This window comes from Solanum pennellii, chromosome 4, assembly GCF_001406875.1.
Source record: "Solanum pennellii chromosome 4, SPENNV200".
NCBI classification, from domain to species: Eukaryota; Viridiplantae; Streptophyta; class Magnoliopsida; order Solanales; family Solanaceae; genus Solanum; species Solanum pennellii.
In genome coordinates this window covers 69065243-69080788 of record NC_028640.1, presented here as the reverse complement: position 1 = coordinate 69080788, position 15546 = coordinate 69065243, and the positions used below count along the sequence as shown (strand labels likewise).

At 34.7% G+C, this 15546-nt stretch overlaps 2 protein-coding genes, 1 long non-coding RNA gene and 1 other non-coding gene across 4 annotated transcripts in view; 3 read left to right on the top strand and 1 right to left on the bottom strand.

Moving 5' to 3' along the window:
• Positions 1–1015: 1015 nt before the first annotated feature.
• Positions 1016–8354, top strand: LOC107015650 (protein LIKE COV 2). The gene is made up of 7 exons (XM_015215981.2): positions 1016–1192; positions 3780–3832; positions 4080–4189; positions 4374–4541; positions 5307–5404; positions 6688–6814; positions 7915–8354. Exons 1-7 carry the CDS (start codon positions 1073–1075, stop codon positions 8016–8018), a joined length of 780 nt encoding a protein of 259 aa, XP_015071467.1. The 5' UTR covers positions 1016–1072; the 3' UTR covers positions 8019–8354.
• A 446-nt stretch (positions 8355–8800) lies between these two features.
• TRNAN-GUU lies at positions 8801–8874 on the top strand. The gene has a single exon. It is a non-coding gene; the product is annotated as a tRNA-Asn (tRNA).
• Positions 8875–8902: 28 nt separating this feature from the next.
• Positions 8903–11914, bottom strand: LOC107015852 (5-formyltetrahydrofolate cyclo-ligase-like protein COG0212). Its single transcript, XM_015216272.2, has 6 exons — positions 11390–11914; positions 11203–11293; positions 10704–10930; positions 9802–9877; positions 9458–9583; positions 8903–9234 (listed from the first exon to the last, which is right to left on the bottom strand). The coding sequence occupies exons 1-6, from the start codon at positions 11792–11794 to the stop codon at positions 9086–9088; spliced, it is 1074 nt and encodes a 357-aa protein (XP_015071758.1). The 5' UTR covers positions 11795–11914; the 3' UTR covers positions 8903–9085.
• Positions 11915–14969: 3055 nt separating this feature from the next.
• LOC114076974 overlaps positions 14970–15546 on the top strand; it is a 5326-nt gene continuing 4749 nt past the window's right edge. Inside the window, exon 1 of the long non-coding RNA XR_003578059.1 lies at positions 14970–15237. This is a non-coding gene — a long non-coding RNA (uncharacterized LOC114076974). The remainder of the gene's footprint in view (positions 15238–15546) is intronic.

Here is a 15546-nt window from a genome sequence, read left to right as displayed (position 1 = left end):
GAATATTTGCTAATATGTGTTATTACTATTAAATTTTTGGATAAAATATGCAATTAAATATTTTTAATTTTTTGTATTAATTGGCGCCTTTATTCAAAAAGGAAATCGCCTCGCCGCGTGGCGAGGCAGGCCCTTGTCGCCTTTTGTCACCTCTCGCCCGTCCAAAACACGGATTGACCCAAATTGACCCGAATTTATTTTTAAGAAAACCCTATTCCTTATTTTGACCTAATAACCCAACCCCATTTAAAATAACCCGTCCCCATTCTCCCACATCACCTTTACCCATCGCCTGAGTCAATCCTCGTTGTTGCCTGTATACTTTTGTGCCAAGGGAACGATGAAAAAGTCATATACAGGCGCCCAAGCATGATGGTTTTAGTGTGTAAAGGAATAAACAGAATAGTTGGTACTTGATGAATCTTCTGGAATTGGAAAGAACAAGAATAAACGTATGTCACTTATCTGGAAATCAAACTGACTACTTTTATTGTAACTGTGAAGATTGAACACGCTTAGTTTGGATTTCCACCCTATTCTTGTTGTATCACTAGTCCTTCATATATACTACTTGTTGCATGAGAAGGAAGACAGTGGTCTAGGAGATATTCGAAACCCATATTGCCAAGCTAAAGAGAAAAAGGAGGTTTGAAAAATGGGGTTGACTCAGGAGAGGTGGTAAAAGAGATGTGGGAGAATGGAGAGGGTTCTTTTAAATGAGGTTGGGTTATTGAGTTAAAATAAGAAATATAGTTTTTTTAAAAATAATTCGGGTCAAGTTGAGTCAATTCGTTTAATGGGGGATAAATTTGGTTAAAATTAATAATGAGAGGGATAAAATTAACTTCATCTTAACGGTGAACATAAATTTAAACAATAAATTAAAATTGAGGGATATTTTTGATTCTTTTCCCTTATTATATATATGGCGATTTTAATATGTAATTTAATAAAAATGATGTTTTTGGTATCCCCGACACCACCCTGTAAAAGCAATAAATTTGCAACAAACCCCAATATTTGAGAAAAAACTCTCATTCTCTCTCTTTTATTTTTTTTTATTACTTTGAAAATGGCGGACGATAAGAAAGAGTCAACGTCAAGTTCGCCGCTTCGAAACGAAACCCTCCATGAAGATCCCGAAGATCTCGTCAAATCTCCTCCTTCTTCCCCAAATTCCTCTACTCGCAAGGTTCGTTCCTCCTCTCACATAAACAAATAAATAAAATAAAATACTCCAATTTGTATAAAGTTATCTGTGAGGTACAGTATAATTTCACTTGTAACAGATCGAACTTGCTCTAAATAGTACTATATTGTAGGTCGATTTGATTAAAAGGTAATATTGATCGACTCTCAAATCTCGCGTAATTGCCATGGAAATTCTTTAGTGATAAATGAGGAAAATACGTACATTTCATGTAATGGTATTTGAAGGAGAATTTTGAAATGTATCTGACTGAGATTTACTAGGTGAAATGCGATTATTTAGAAAATAATAATATGAATCTCAATATTTTTGGCTGGCTTTTTTGTTTGGTTAAGCTAAATAAAATCGCAGTTAATTCTGAAGTGGTATGGTTGTTTTCTTATTATGTTAGTGAACTATGGCTGCGGGGTGTCTAGTGGTGTAGGATAGAGGATTTTCACTAACTTAAAGGCAGTGGGAGAAAAAGAAGCTATGTTATACGATTTAAGCTGAGAGCTGAAATCATGAGAACTAAATTATGAGTTTTATGACTAAACTATAGATAATATCAATGATGAGAATTTAGAATTGTTGTATGTTTGGTACGAAGGATAATGTTTTATGGGAAAATAAGTGGGTTCTTACTTATCTTGTTGTGTGTTAAGAAGTAAGAAACATTATCCTAAAAGTATTTGTATGTAATTGATACAAATAGTATGAGAGGTGTAGGGGGTAGGGGTGTGGAGTGGCAGGGATGGGGGATACAAGTGTGGGGGTGAATATGAGGTGGGAGGAGTACATAATCAATATGAAATGCCACTTGTGGAACTTGTTTTTCCTACTTCCACCAGGGAAGTCATTTTCTTCATTTTTTAAGGAACTTGTATTCTTATAGAAAATGTTTCTTTTCAAAAACTTTGACCAATCGAACATGGAAAAATTTGAAAATATGTACTGCACGCACCGCACCTTTGGTTTTGTTACAGATTCTTTGGGCGACTTTCTAAATTTGGGGGAATATCAAAAGTCCAATCTCGGTGGACCAGGTAGACCAAAAATCAGATTGAAGGAAGTTTTTCTCAATTGTCTTAGAAGTCTTGGATCAAGCAATTTAGTGAAGAACAGAATATAGTGGAAGCTAAGCAACCGGTTAGTTGGAACTAAACTAATTATACCTGCAAAATTAAGAGTGACTGTGTGAGAATAGAGAACTCTTAAGTTAGTTATCAACTAAATGAACTTCACTACAGAGGAAAGGATATAGAGGACTTATATAGCTAACTCAGGTTAATTTTGGATTGAAGAATGTTGATTGATTTTGAAAGTTTATCCACACAAAATTACTAAACCAATGAATCCAGGAGCCAGTAAATCAAAGTTAGTAGGAGGATATTACTTGGAAATTTCAAAGATAACAAGTTGTGATACCTGTAGCTCAATACACGACTTCTAATGGCCTCCCTCTTTTGGCTGTAACTCCTCCAGCATTATCTTTTTGTTGCTGCTCAGTTAATAAAATCATTCTTATGAAGGAAAAAAAAAGTTCTTTGGTACTGTAATCAACTAAGTTCCTGTCAATGGGAAAGAACACTAGTTCGATGGAGCTTATTCCATTCCAAGGAAAATCTCGAAGCTGTAACTCCTCCAGCATTATCTTTTTGTTGCTGCTTAGTTAATAAAATCAGTCTTATGCAGAAAAAAAAAGTTCTTTGGTACTGTAATCAACTAAGTTCCTGTCAATGGGAAAGAACACTAGTTCGATGGAGCTTATTCCATTCCAAGGAAAATCTCGAATTTGGATCCCAAATTGATGGGTTAGTGTGGCTTACTCAACAAAATCTCTAGTAACATATTCTGTGACTTCATAGATCTCCAAAGTTTGACCAAAAGTATTTTTATTTAAATTTCATGCCAGCTCTTCATAACAAAATCTCTAGTACCATAACCAAAAGTGGTTTGAGCTTGGGACTTCCATGTTGGAGGTCTCAAGTTCGAAACCCCTTGCCAGCGAAAGCAAGGGGTTTGCCTTCTGGGTCGAGCTCGTCGCACCAGGCTTGCCTAGTGTGGTTCGTCTCCTATGTGGTTTGCGAGCTATTGCATAGGAGCAGGGCTTTTACCCTGTGCGCACCCAAAGGGTAGCGGCTGCGGGTTTCCTTTGTCATCAAAAAAAAAAAATACTGATCATTTTTCGTTGAAAAGGTAATTAATGTTCCTTTTTTTCATTGGATAAGGTATCACAAGAGAGAGTTGAACTAATTGGTTTGACAATGACACACAATTACTGAGATATTCTTTGTTTAGATCTTCTAGCAAATGATAACTGAGAGAGCTGTTAAGCAAGGAAATTGGCTTGATATCACAAAGAGAAGTGTTGAAGAATTGTGATTTAGAATTCTAAAAGTAGTAGTCTTGCTGGTTATCCAAAAAAAAAGAAGTAATTGTTCTTGCTGGATATGTACATATTAATTCACTAACATCTGAGGTTTTGTGAAAGATACCATGTTTGTTCCTTCCTATTTCTTCCACTGTGCAAAAACTCATTTCCATATCTACATACTGATCATACTAATTCTGACATTTATTTGATCAGGCTTGCTATGCTGTTCTTCAAAGTTGGGTGTCAAAGAAGTTCATGACTGGATGGTGGGGAGCTTATCAAAATCCCTAGTCTTTGATTTTTCCTTATCAACTACTTAAGAAAAGAAAATGTACTATTATTGGCTTGTGGGATACCTTTCTCAGTGTCATGTCCCTTGGAGACAGGACCGAGAAGTGCATGCATGATTCTCCGTCCTTCTTTCTATCAGTATCTCCATTCACTGGATGCCTACTTCCTTTGTCTTATGTGAATCTCTACATACTAATTTTGGTGGATATTGCTTATTCACAGTGTGGTCCTCTTTCCCGTGGCTGTTACATTTTTCATCACATGGTGGTTTATTCAATTTGTTGATGGTTTCTTCAGCCCCATATATGAAAGACTTGGTATTGACATATTTGGTACGTTACTTTTGGCATTGCAGGATTTTATTTCCCATTTTGCTTGCTGTAGTAATCTTTGATGCATTCATCATGTTGGTATTTGTGATATTTCTGGTAAAATTATTAGCATCATCATGAGCTGTGTCTTCAATAAAAGCCTGTGTAGCTGGTAAATTTATAAATGCTTCCCTTATACTTACAGGCCTTGGATTTGTCACATCGATAACCTTCATATTCTTCGTTGGCATTTTTGCTTCATCATGGCTGGGTTCAACAGTTTTCTGGTTAGGGGAGTGGTTTATAAAGAGAATGCCCTTTGTGAAGCATTTATACTCTGCATCAAAGCAAATTAGTTCTGCTATTTCACCAGGTAATCATTGTTGTTTGGTTGCACCTTTTAATTTCCTAATGATGGAGTATTAATGAGATATAGATATGTCGAGTGCAGATTTAGCTTTGATAAAATAATCTTTGAAATCCCTTTTCAATCATCATGAAAGAATGCTTCCTTCGAGCAGAATGCTTATATGAAAGAATGGTAGTGTTTTCGGTTAATTGGTTGTTTTTTCCATATTAGCTATGATTGGGAAGAAGATTCTTTACTGGTGGTATAATAAACTAACAGCTGAGATTCAATTTTTAATCTGATTTACCTTTTAAGATCAAGAGATAAATAGAGTATTTTGTTTCAATCAATTATTCCAAGTGATCCACTTTAACTGGTAATGATAGAAGCATAAATATGTTTGAAGCACATGGCTGTTCGCTCTTTCATTTTATATTGATGTTTGCGATAACACTGGAAGCACCTTAGGACATCACTATTATTTAATACATTAGAATATGGAAGCACATTAGGATCAATTCACAAAGCCTATTCTTAGGGACATATTATTCATGGGTTTTATTTGGACTTTTTTTGATAATGGATTTTATTTGGACTTCTGATTTATCTCGCAACAATTTATGCAGCTTTATTTGATTGGTGGCTAAGTTCTTAAGTTACCCGTGTCTGGCTGTATGTGTGATAAGTGAAGATGAAATTCTGCTGGATTGATGTAGTTCTAATATATGTCTGTATCTTGCTCTGGGCTAATAGGACTTGTTTGATTTCTTTGCCTGTTTTTTACTACAGACCAGAATACCAATGCTTTCAAGGAAGTCGCTATAATTCGTCATCCCCGAATTGGTGAATATGCGATTGGTTTCATAACATCTTCAGTTGTTCTCCAGGTAGTTCCATCACAGTATCCTTATCATACTGTGCTAAATGTATCTATTTTAATTAAATAATCTCAACCTATTTTTTTGTAAAACGTTAGTCCTATGTTAAAGTTACCAGTTTCCAAAAAAAAAACGTTAGTCCTATGTTGCACAAAAACTTCCCTTTTTAGGTTCCATGTCCATTTCTGTTGTAGCTTGGAATATTTGTAGCAAAATTAAATTGCGGATATGTGCTATATAAAGTTAATACAAGTATCATCATCAATTTTTCATATAGAGATGGTAATCTGGAGGGAAAATGTAGGTCCTCCCCGTCCTGTGTTTTGGTCTGGCGGACGGGGAAAATTAGCTGAGTGCATAATGGGGGGCAATACATATATTGCAGGGTGTCTGGAGTTCATGGAAGACTTGTGCTGTTGCATGTGTAGCTTCTTGTCTTCCTTTAGTTATTGTTTCATTTTTTTTTCAATTTTCTTTTAGTTCTATATTTTTTGGTAAGCGTTACACAAACTCGTATTTAGCTTTATATACTCTTCCATGTTTTTCTAGTAAACTAATTGATAGTTGTTCTTCAAATGTCATTAGTCCCGTTTGAGTTTGACTGTTTATCACTGTCCATTTAAATGTTCACTACAAAAAGGGGAAAACAAGATGTGTACTACTACAAAGTTATAGTTTGACTTAAAATTATTTGATAATTGTCTGTTGATTTGATATCCATGCAACATGATGTCTAATACGGTTTATTATGTTGGATTGGTAGAATAGGAACTGTGTATGGTCTTTCCATCATAGGTTTATGAACTCAGAGACAGAGAAGAAGGGGAGGGGCTGCTTATATCAATCCTTTCCAGTTAGTCAAAGAAAGAGGAAGTATATCTCGTTTACTTCAGTTCCAAATGTGCCAGCCAACATAAGTTGTATGATATAAGAGTGTTTAAAGGAATTATTTCAATTAGGTTCCATTCCCCTTATTTCCTCCTGTTTTACTAACATAGTGGAGTGCATTGCATTTAAGATTTGAAATGTATTTCTTACCTTGTAAGATACATATGGTCATATATGTTGAATTAAGACAATTTGACCACAGTTTCTACTCTCCCACTCCCTTCCCAGCATTCCATTCTCTGGGGGAGAAAGGAAACGAAGGAGACTAGATTTGGATTTATCTTGGAGATACTCTACCGTAGTCCTATTTTTGTAATCCTTCTTACTTACTTCTCTCTAGTGTCCCTGCTTTTCTTGTTTCTCTGATCATTCAAGGATGTTCTTAAGCTATTGATTTGTTGCAGAGAGATGACGGGGATGAAGAGTTGTGCAGCATTTTTGTCCCTACAAATCATTTGTATATAGGGGACGTATTTTTGGTTAATTCCAATGATATCATCAGACCAAATTTGTCCGTGCGAGAAGGCATAGGTATTTTTCGAATTGCAATTCAGTGATTGTTAAGTATGTACATTTTGCAGTTCAGATGTTCCGCTTATTTGGGATCAATATCATTATTTCTATTTTTGTTGTCAATTGAGATGTTTAGTCATTTTGAGCAGTGTTTACCATCTTTTCCGCATTTTTTGTATTTCACCAATCAAATTGACCTATTGTGTCCGGTCAAACCTGGTCCCTATTTTTTACTCCCTTTAGGTGGCACTTTTCTTTTCGGTCAGTCCAAAAAGAATGATATCTTTATATACTTGGTAACAATGTAACTATTATCTCCCCATTGTACACTAAATGAGAAGATTTATAGCCACACAAATATCTATGAACTTGTTTTGAATCAAAAGTTTCAAAAGTCTTCATTTCTTAAACTCCATATCCAGTCTTACGCACCATCACATAAATTGGGATGGAGGGAGTTACTAGTTTTATTTTCCATTCCAATCTACTTGCTGAAATTTGTTGGTTGCTATCTTTTTAAGCAAAATTATCTGTTTGGGATATAAAGAGGGTTTCTTTAGCCTTGTCTTGTGGATAACATTCTCTCGGTTGACCGTCCCACTATGGTTGAGAGAATGAGGTTGTCTCCTTGTATGGTTGGGCAATACTCAGCTCATGAACTAGCTTTTGAGAGTAAGTTAGGCCTCAGGTCCCTTTTCTTTGCAGGCCCTACAACAAGAATTATCTTGACTGAAGTTCTTTACATTGTATATTGCTTTGTCTATGAGTTGGTCGTCGGTTGGACGAGCTTATCGGTTATTTGTCGCACCACATAAGATATTGTGTTTAGCTTCTCCGAACCAATCCCTTCACCACATGAATGATATGAGAACAGTAGAGGGGACAAAAACAGAAATCCATATAAGAATGCAAACTTGTTTAACATTTTACTGCTACATACGTTGTAATCCAGCTAAAATCCTTGTTGGCTCAGAAATATGAATCGATCTTTTCACTTATAACAGCATACATTATACTCGTGTTTTACTACAACATGAAGTTTCTCTTTTCTTGCTTCGTTGCACTTGATAGAATCCTGAATTGTAAGTTGTAACACACTTTTCTTCCTTTGTTTTCAGAGATCATTGTGTCTGTGGGAATGTCAATGCCACAGGTGATTTCTCCTATAGAAAGGATCACAAGACAGAACGACCGGATCCCTCTAAACAGAATGTTAAAGTAAAACAGAATCCTTATGATTGCTTGCACTAAGCTACCACAGTTTCACTTTTGAGGAATGTCTCACATTATTTTCGTCATCTTCTGTGTTTGATTGATGGTTCAGCATATCTGAACTGAAGTTATTAGTGACTTTGTTGTATGTTTATTCTTTAGGATTAGGACGAGGAGATACTGTTTGTTTGAAACAAATAGGTAGGGAGGCATTGTTTGGCTGTAATTGGTTTAATCTAATTGAACAATTCATCGTGGTCGGTATATATTATTGTAACTTATGAGTTCTAGTTTTTGTATTATAAAGAAGCGGTCAATACAGTCATCCAATTTTGTGTTTACTTTACAGAGGACATGGTGTGGTTTCTTATCGTTGGATAAATGGAGGACAATTCTACCCTTATTTAAAGATAATTAAATTATAGTGAGAGATGTTTCACCTAAAGAAAGTTTTTTTTGTATTTGTGTAAAGTATACCTCTATTGGTTATGCTAATATTAGTTATTAGTTTTGATGAGATGATTCGGATCTTTTCACTATTAACTAGAGGTCTTCAGTTTCTGTGATTGGAAAAGATCACGTTAGGACTTGGGAGTGTTGCCTCAAACAAATTTAATCAAGTTTCAATGCGGATACCAAACACTCGGAATATAACCAGAAATGTATCTATACGCTATCAGCTGTGGATGTTCCAATAAGAAATACAGTTTGTCTGGATATCATCCAATTACGGGAAAATTACTAAATAGTAAAAAATAGAAATTGGCAAAAATTAATAGAAAACAGCACACAGCTGGAATAGCTCAGTTGGTTAGAGCGTGTGGCTGTTAACCACAAGGTCGAAGGTTCAACCCCTTCTTCTAGCGCTGACATTTTTTCGTTTTTTTCCCTTGGCTTAATAATTCGTTTGGTGTATGAAAAATAAAAGTCTGTCTTTACAATAAAGTTTTTTTTTAACATCACGATTGAAACGTATGTCAATATACGCTATTAGATGACTTTACATTTTGCTGTATGCTTACTACACAAAGCTACACAATAATTTACTCAAACTTCATATATTTGAATCTAAATATATCAGCGTCGGCGCTGGGCGGTTGGTGGTAGTTTCTCAGAAGGACCAGTTGGAAGCTTTTGTCCAGTCTCTTGTTCAATTTTACTTTTCAGCTGTCTGAGTATTCGAATTTGACTAAGTTTTTCAGGAGAGAGCTTCTCCCAGTATATCCCTGCAACGGATCAATCATAACAAAGGTTAGCCTAACTGGGAAGGATCTACTCTGATGGATCCTGTCAGTCTCTTAGTTTCAAGTTACCATCTGATCAAGTGAAAGTGAAAAGTTGCAAAGACGAGAAACAAAAACAGAAAAAAGAACGGACAAGGACACACGCATACAAGAAGAGACTTTAGGTACTGATGATGGTGTGGTTATACATATGGAATACACTAACCTTGAGGCTTTGGGATGGATGTGTTTGTAAATATGAACCGAGTTGGAGTGCATATGATGTCAACCGGCACATCATGGATCAATAGTTTGTCAATAGGAATGTCATCTACCAGCTGCTCGTCATGCACTGAGGAAGCCATCCATAGAGAATGAAGATCAATTTAGCAAATGTGAGAATTGTTAAAACAATCATTCCATAGTTTTGACTAGCAAAATTAGTTCTTTTTCTGTCCACAGTAACAGGGAAAAGAAAAGCTTGGTCTGAATCAACCAACAAGCGAGATTTACATCTTAAGAGTGAAAGGTTAAACTTTGATGAAGAGGGATGACTTTAAAGGGACGTACCAGATGTGACAACTGGTGTTGAGTCATCTATGGCCCCCATGTATCTCAGCATGCCATATTCAAGTTCAGCAAATCCCTGGACACAATGAACTGTGTAATCAAGATAAAATTTTCCAAATAAAACTTGGCGCTTGGCGCTCGGCATACCAAGTAACTTAATCATGGAACAAGTAAAGGATAAATCAAGGTAATCATACTTTCTTTTCTTAAACAGATTGAAACTTTTCATATGATTTATGATAATGTACACAAAATCCATCAATCCAGTCCTAACTTAATTAACTGAACTTCAACTTTTGAAGCCATCCCCAGCCAGATTAAAAAGGAAAACTTAAAACATTCTCGCATACAATAGAAGCAAACATGTAAATCAACAAAATAAGTTTGTCCGCCATAACTACTGGGGAAAAAGAGAAGAAATATAGCAAGGGTTGATGAAATCAAGATCCTAAAATTTGAAACTAGTAAATTTTTTTGTAGCACCACTTGGATAATGCTTCTTTCGGAAGATTATTAACAATAGTAATATGAGCCTTCCTGTGCGTCCAATTGTTATACTGGCGCATAGTATAGAACCTTAAAGATAGTATTATTCAACACAACTAGTCTCTAGAATATATAAGCAGAACCACAGCATGAAGCGTCAAGATCAGACATTATACTATGAGTGAAAAGTACCCAGATAACACAAAAATGGACAAAAATAAGCTGCATCATATTAAATGAACAGTCTATTCATGTTCTCTTACGACGACCATTTTTTCTTAAATGTGTCTGTTCCATGCCTACTTGGAAGGCGTTTACACTCACTTCTTTTGATCACACACAACCCATTTCCAGAGCTTACTTCTTGCAGTATAAAAAATTAGAGAGGCAAAGATTGGCACAAATGCTATGCTTACCTCTCCCTTGCCGAGTCTAGCACCCGTCATTGGATTAACAGCAACTGAGCCAAGAACGATCAAGTCCACCTTTATTTTCTCCTCCAATCCAATTGGTCTTCCATATTTGGCAACTCCAGCAGAAGTGCAGGCCTCCTTAATGGTACCAGCAGATAACATACTCTCTTCAAGTACAGAGAAAAAACCTGTCCTTAGACGAGGCTGTGGTGTCAATAGCTGCTTCCCTCCTGCAAAAGAATAAGGTCAACAAATGAGTAATTCAATGTCACATTATAGGACAAAGAGGAAACTTTATACTATCATTTGAAACAGTAAGAACTTTCACTTATCCACCTCATATTTCATACTCACTTTGTTACAATTTGTTCGTCTCACTTTCCTTTTTAGACTGCTTTCATAAAAAAATGTCTCTTTCCTATTTTCAAAAAATAATTACTACACAGAAGTCTTGCTCTACAAACTTAAAAATTTAAAACAAAATAAGTTCATGAAAACTAACCATTAAGTGTGAGAAATCTCACTTGTTTTTGTGGTGTATCTGGATTCACCTTCACACATTTGGCCACTTTAAATTCCTCCAATTCACTCAACTGCCAATGACAATAACAAAAAAAAAAAATTAGCTAAACATGAGCCCCATTTTCTTTATTTTAATAAAGAGATAAAAAAGATGCAATCTTTGAAACCTTATCAGCAGCAAGTGAAGCTCCAACAAAATTGGGTATCCGATGATGAACGGGTCTTGGGAATTGGGCTATATTTTTGGCTTCCATCAAGTCCCAAACCCGTTTTCTAATAACCCATTTCCAAGCTTTCGGGTCTTGTTGGTTTTGGGTCTCTATTTCAGAGGTTTCAGCCATAGATTTTCGAGCTTCAGCGTCGAGTCTGTGACGTTCGGCCTCGTATGCGGCCTCGTCAAAAACGACGTCGTTCCTCTTCTGGGATTCCACTTTGAATGATAATCTGGAACTATCAGAAAAATTAAGAGAAGAAAGAGAAATGGCGAAGTTGGATTTGGAGGGATGAAGGCTGTGTTTGGCTATGGAAGCGAATGGAAATGCAGAGCATATTCGTATTACGTGTACTTCCATCAAAGTAGCTCTCTCTCTACAACTTCTTCACAGCTCTTTGGATTTTCCCTTTTTTCTTTTATATAAAAGAAGGTGCTCGATCGACACTATATAATTTTAATTTTTTCATTATAAAAAAAATAGTCATTATAATAAATTTAATCATGTTCTATAGCTATAGTTTGCATATTTTTGAGCTATAGCTATTGTTTAAGCTGCTTCTTTGTACAATTTGTGGATAGGTTTGTATAATTCACGAATACGTTCGTATGATTGAATTATTTTTGTATAAACTCGAAATAACGGATTTATACAAACATAAACATCTGAACTTTAAATAATTATCTAAAATTACAATATTAGACAAAAGCTATGCGAAATTATATTACAGATTTCAAAATCATACAAACCCAACACTCCAGCCACATAATTATCATTAAATATTGATCTCGAGTGGTTACTAACTAAATCTATAATTATGATGGCTAATTAATTAATATATATTTGTTTAACAATGTAGTTATGAAAGTAGGAACAATAATATCTACTTGCTAAGCTGTGTCTTTCACATCATTCAACATACTTCATCTTCTCATACTATTTATCTAAAAAAAATTCTTACCTAAGAAACACAGATCATTTAAAAAAAAAAAAAATCTAAACACACACTTTGGATCTTGTTTTCGATATTTCATCTAAAATATATACAGATATATTGAACCAATAAATGATGTGTTGCCCTAACTTCATCAGTTTCGATTGGTATGCCTAGTAGAATTAAGGGAGGAGAGAGGCGAGCGAGATTGGAAAAGAGGAGAGACGCGAGCGAGAAAGGAAAAAAAAGGTATAATTCGCATCTCATTTGTATATCTTCACGTGTTTATATAATTGAGTAATACAAAATCTGAATTTATTCAAATATGATAATATTCGAAATAACAAATTGATACAAACATAAATATATGAACTTTAAACAGTTACACAAATTATATTATACAAAAATAAAAAAGTACACGTTTATACAAACTTTAAAAAGTTATACAAAAAAAGATTGAACGTATATGGTGATAAAACTGAAAAACCAAAGGAAATCATTGTCATATACAAATATAACCCTTCGTATACAAATACAAATCAAATGAAGAATTGTTAGTTGCGATTTATACAAACGTGACGAATTATACAAACATGATTAATTATCCAAACTCGAAGTCAACCCACATAATTAATAATAAATATTAGTTGCGAGTGGTAATTATATCAAATTACAACTATATTAACTAATTAAATAGTACTCCCTCCGTCCCATTTTATGCGACATCATTTTCTTTTTGGTCCGTCCCAAAAATAATGTTACATTTCCTTATATGATAAGTATTTAAAAGTGCATCCTCTTTTATCCTTGTTGGTCCCATTTAAGTACTCTAACATTTATGAGAAGAGAGAAAAACGAGTCTACTTATAAAGGACAATTTGATAAACAATTCAAAGTCTTCATTTATTTCTTAAACTCTGTGCCGGGTCAAATGGTATCACATAAAATGAGACGAAAAATGTATAAATTTGCTTAACCGCGTAATTTTCTAATATTAGTATTACACCAGAGGAGATTGTTGTTTTACAGATTCAAGTTTTGCGCATGGAAAGAAAATGCACGCATTGAAATGGTGGCTATAAATATAGAGTTGTGGCTATTCATATATATATATATATAAATTAGTCTCTCTTCACTTTCTGCCCTTCGCTCGCCTCTCTCTTCTCTCTCATCCAATCTTGCTCGCCTCTCTCATTCCTTTCATAATCTCGTTTCAAATACATATGTATATTAGTTATATATACAATTACCTGACGGATATATATATACAACTTGTCACTCTCCATTTTCTGCCGTCTTTCGCTTGCCTCTCTCTTCCCTCTCTCAATCTTGCCCTCCAGATATACAAATACGTATGTATACCAGTTATATAAATACTATTATTTGACAAATATACATATACTATTCGACATATATATACATATACAATTCGTCTCTCTCCACTCTCTGTCCTCTCTCCCCCATCTCCTAATCTTGCTCGCCTCTNTATCTCCAAAATTTATGTGTAGTGTCAATGATGGATGTTCATAAAACACAATAGTGACGAGTTAGAATGTTGATAGTTGTAAGTTGAGTCAAATTGAAGTTTCTAAATGTTTATTTTTCAAATTAGAATATTTATTTATCCAAGACAAGTGTCTCACTATGTACTGTGGTTTTTAAAAAAACCTGAATTCAACATACATGATTGACACGCGCGCGCACACACACACACACACATATATATATATATATATATATATATATATATATATATATGAAGCATAATTAAGTTATTTTTGAGTAACTATATGCGAAAATGTCGGTACAAATATTGTACTCTCTCTGTCCAACAAGATTGACTACTATTTACTTGGCACATTCTTTAACAAATAAAAAATAATAAGGGTAATATTACTATATTATTCTTTAACTTTATTAAATTTAATGCTTGAGAAATGTGTTCGATGATAAATAGTGTACTTAATAACAAGGATAAAATAAACAAAATTGGTAAATTATTTTTTAATTTTAAAAAATGTATTGGACATCCCAAAATAATATAATGGACACTGAATAACTATTGTTGGACGGAAAAAATATTTATTAAAAAAATACAATACGATACAACATAACACTAAACAATACAATACGATACATTAGAAAAAAATACATGACAACCTACCTAACCAAAGTGTTAGAAGTTTGAGTTTGTTATTCTTTGACAAGTAAATTGAAAAGAAAAGTAGTAGTATTCATTTGTTATTGTAGGAGAAAAACAAAGGTTCTTGTCTTGCTACTCTGGGAACCTACAACGAAAAATGTTAAGATCCCAAGCTTCTTGTCTGCAGTCACAACAATACCAACTGTTATTTGTAGTTTTGATGATTTGACAAACTTAGGGACCTTGTAAAGGTACCGGGTTTATTACTTAAGTATTGCAGGTTCTTACTTGAGTATTGCAGGGTTCTTGTCTGAAGTATTGCAGATGAAACAAACCCAGGGACCTAGTAGAGGTACCAGGCTCTCATGATGATGAGCCAGTCGACTGCCAGCTGGAGATAGTACAGAAAGTAGGTGCACACTTCCCGATGGCGTCAGAAAGTGTGACCTTTCCAACCAATGGCAAAGAAGTTTAGGAAAGGGACTTGTCTATACAAAGACACTTTCCTAAACACTTTTTGGTGAGTTTTTGCAACTTGATAAAAACTTTTCAAGAACTCTTGCAAAGGCTACACAAAGCAAAGGCAGAATTATTCCAAGGACAACAGCAACATCTGGAGCTTTTCGTCTAGTTGTTTAGGAATTTATTCTCTTGTTCTTAAATTGTAAACCACTCCTAAATCTATAAAGGAATTGGTGTGTTGTGTTAGAAGTCTAAGTTGTCCAGGTGGGATAGCTTAGTGGGTAGATTGTTTTTCTACTTAGGCTTGTTGAGCAATAGAGGACTATTGCTTAACGGTAAGATTGATAACTCTTTCTTACGTTTGGTGTAATCGTGTTTCGCTTTTGCTTTTGAAGATTAGTGAAAACGATTGAAAATCCTGTGAGACAGGTCGTGGTTTTACTCCCTTAAGCAAGGAGGTTTCCACGTAAAATCATTGTGTTGATTTTACTGCATTTAACTTTCTGGTATTTTTCTGAAGTGAAGTAAGGGACCTGGTCCATTACTTGTTAAGTTGAGGCACATATTCTATCA

Excerpts from the sequence above, each read along its gene's own strand:
- LOC107015650 (XM_015215981.2), top strand. The coding sequence starts at position 1,073 with ATGGCGGACGATAAGAAAGAGTCAACGTCAAGTTCGCCGCTTCGAAAC. Across the intron at positions 1,193-3,779 it reads CAAATTCCTCTACTCGCAAG|GCTTGCTATGCTGTTCTTCA; the intron begins GTTCGTTCCTCC and ends TTATTTGATCAG. Across the intron at positions 6,815-7,914 it reads GTCCGTGCGAGAAGGCATAG|AGATCATTGTGTCTGTGGGA; the intron begins GTATTTTTCGAA and ends CTTTGTTTTCAG.
- LOC107015852 (XM_015216272.2), bottom strand. The coding sequence starts at position 11,794 with ATGGAAGTACACGTAATACGAATATGCTCTGCATTTCCATTCGCTTCC. Across the intron at positions 11,294-11,389 it reads CTTCACTTGCTGCTGATAAG|TTGAGTGAATTGGAGGAATT; the intron begins GTTTCAAAGATT and ends TGTCATTGGCAG. Across the intron at positions 9,878-10,703 it reads CTAGACTCGGCAAGGGAGAG|GGATTTGCTGAACTTGAATA; the intron begins GTAAGCATAGCA and ends CATTGTGTCCAG.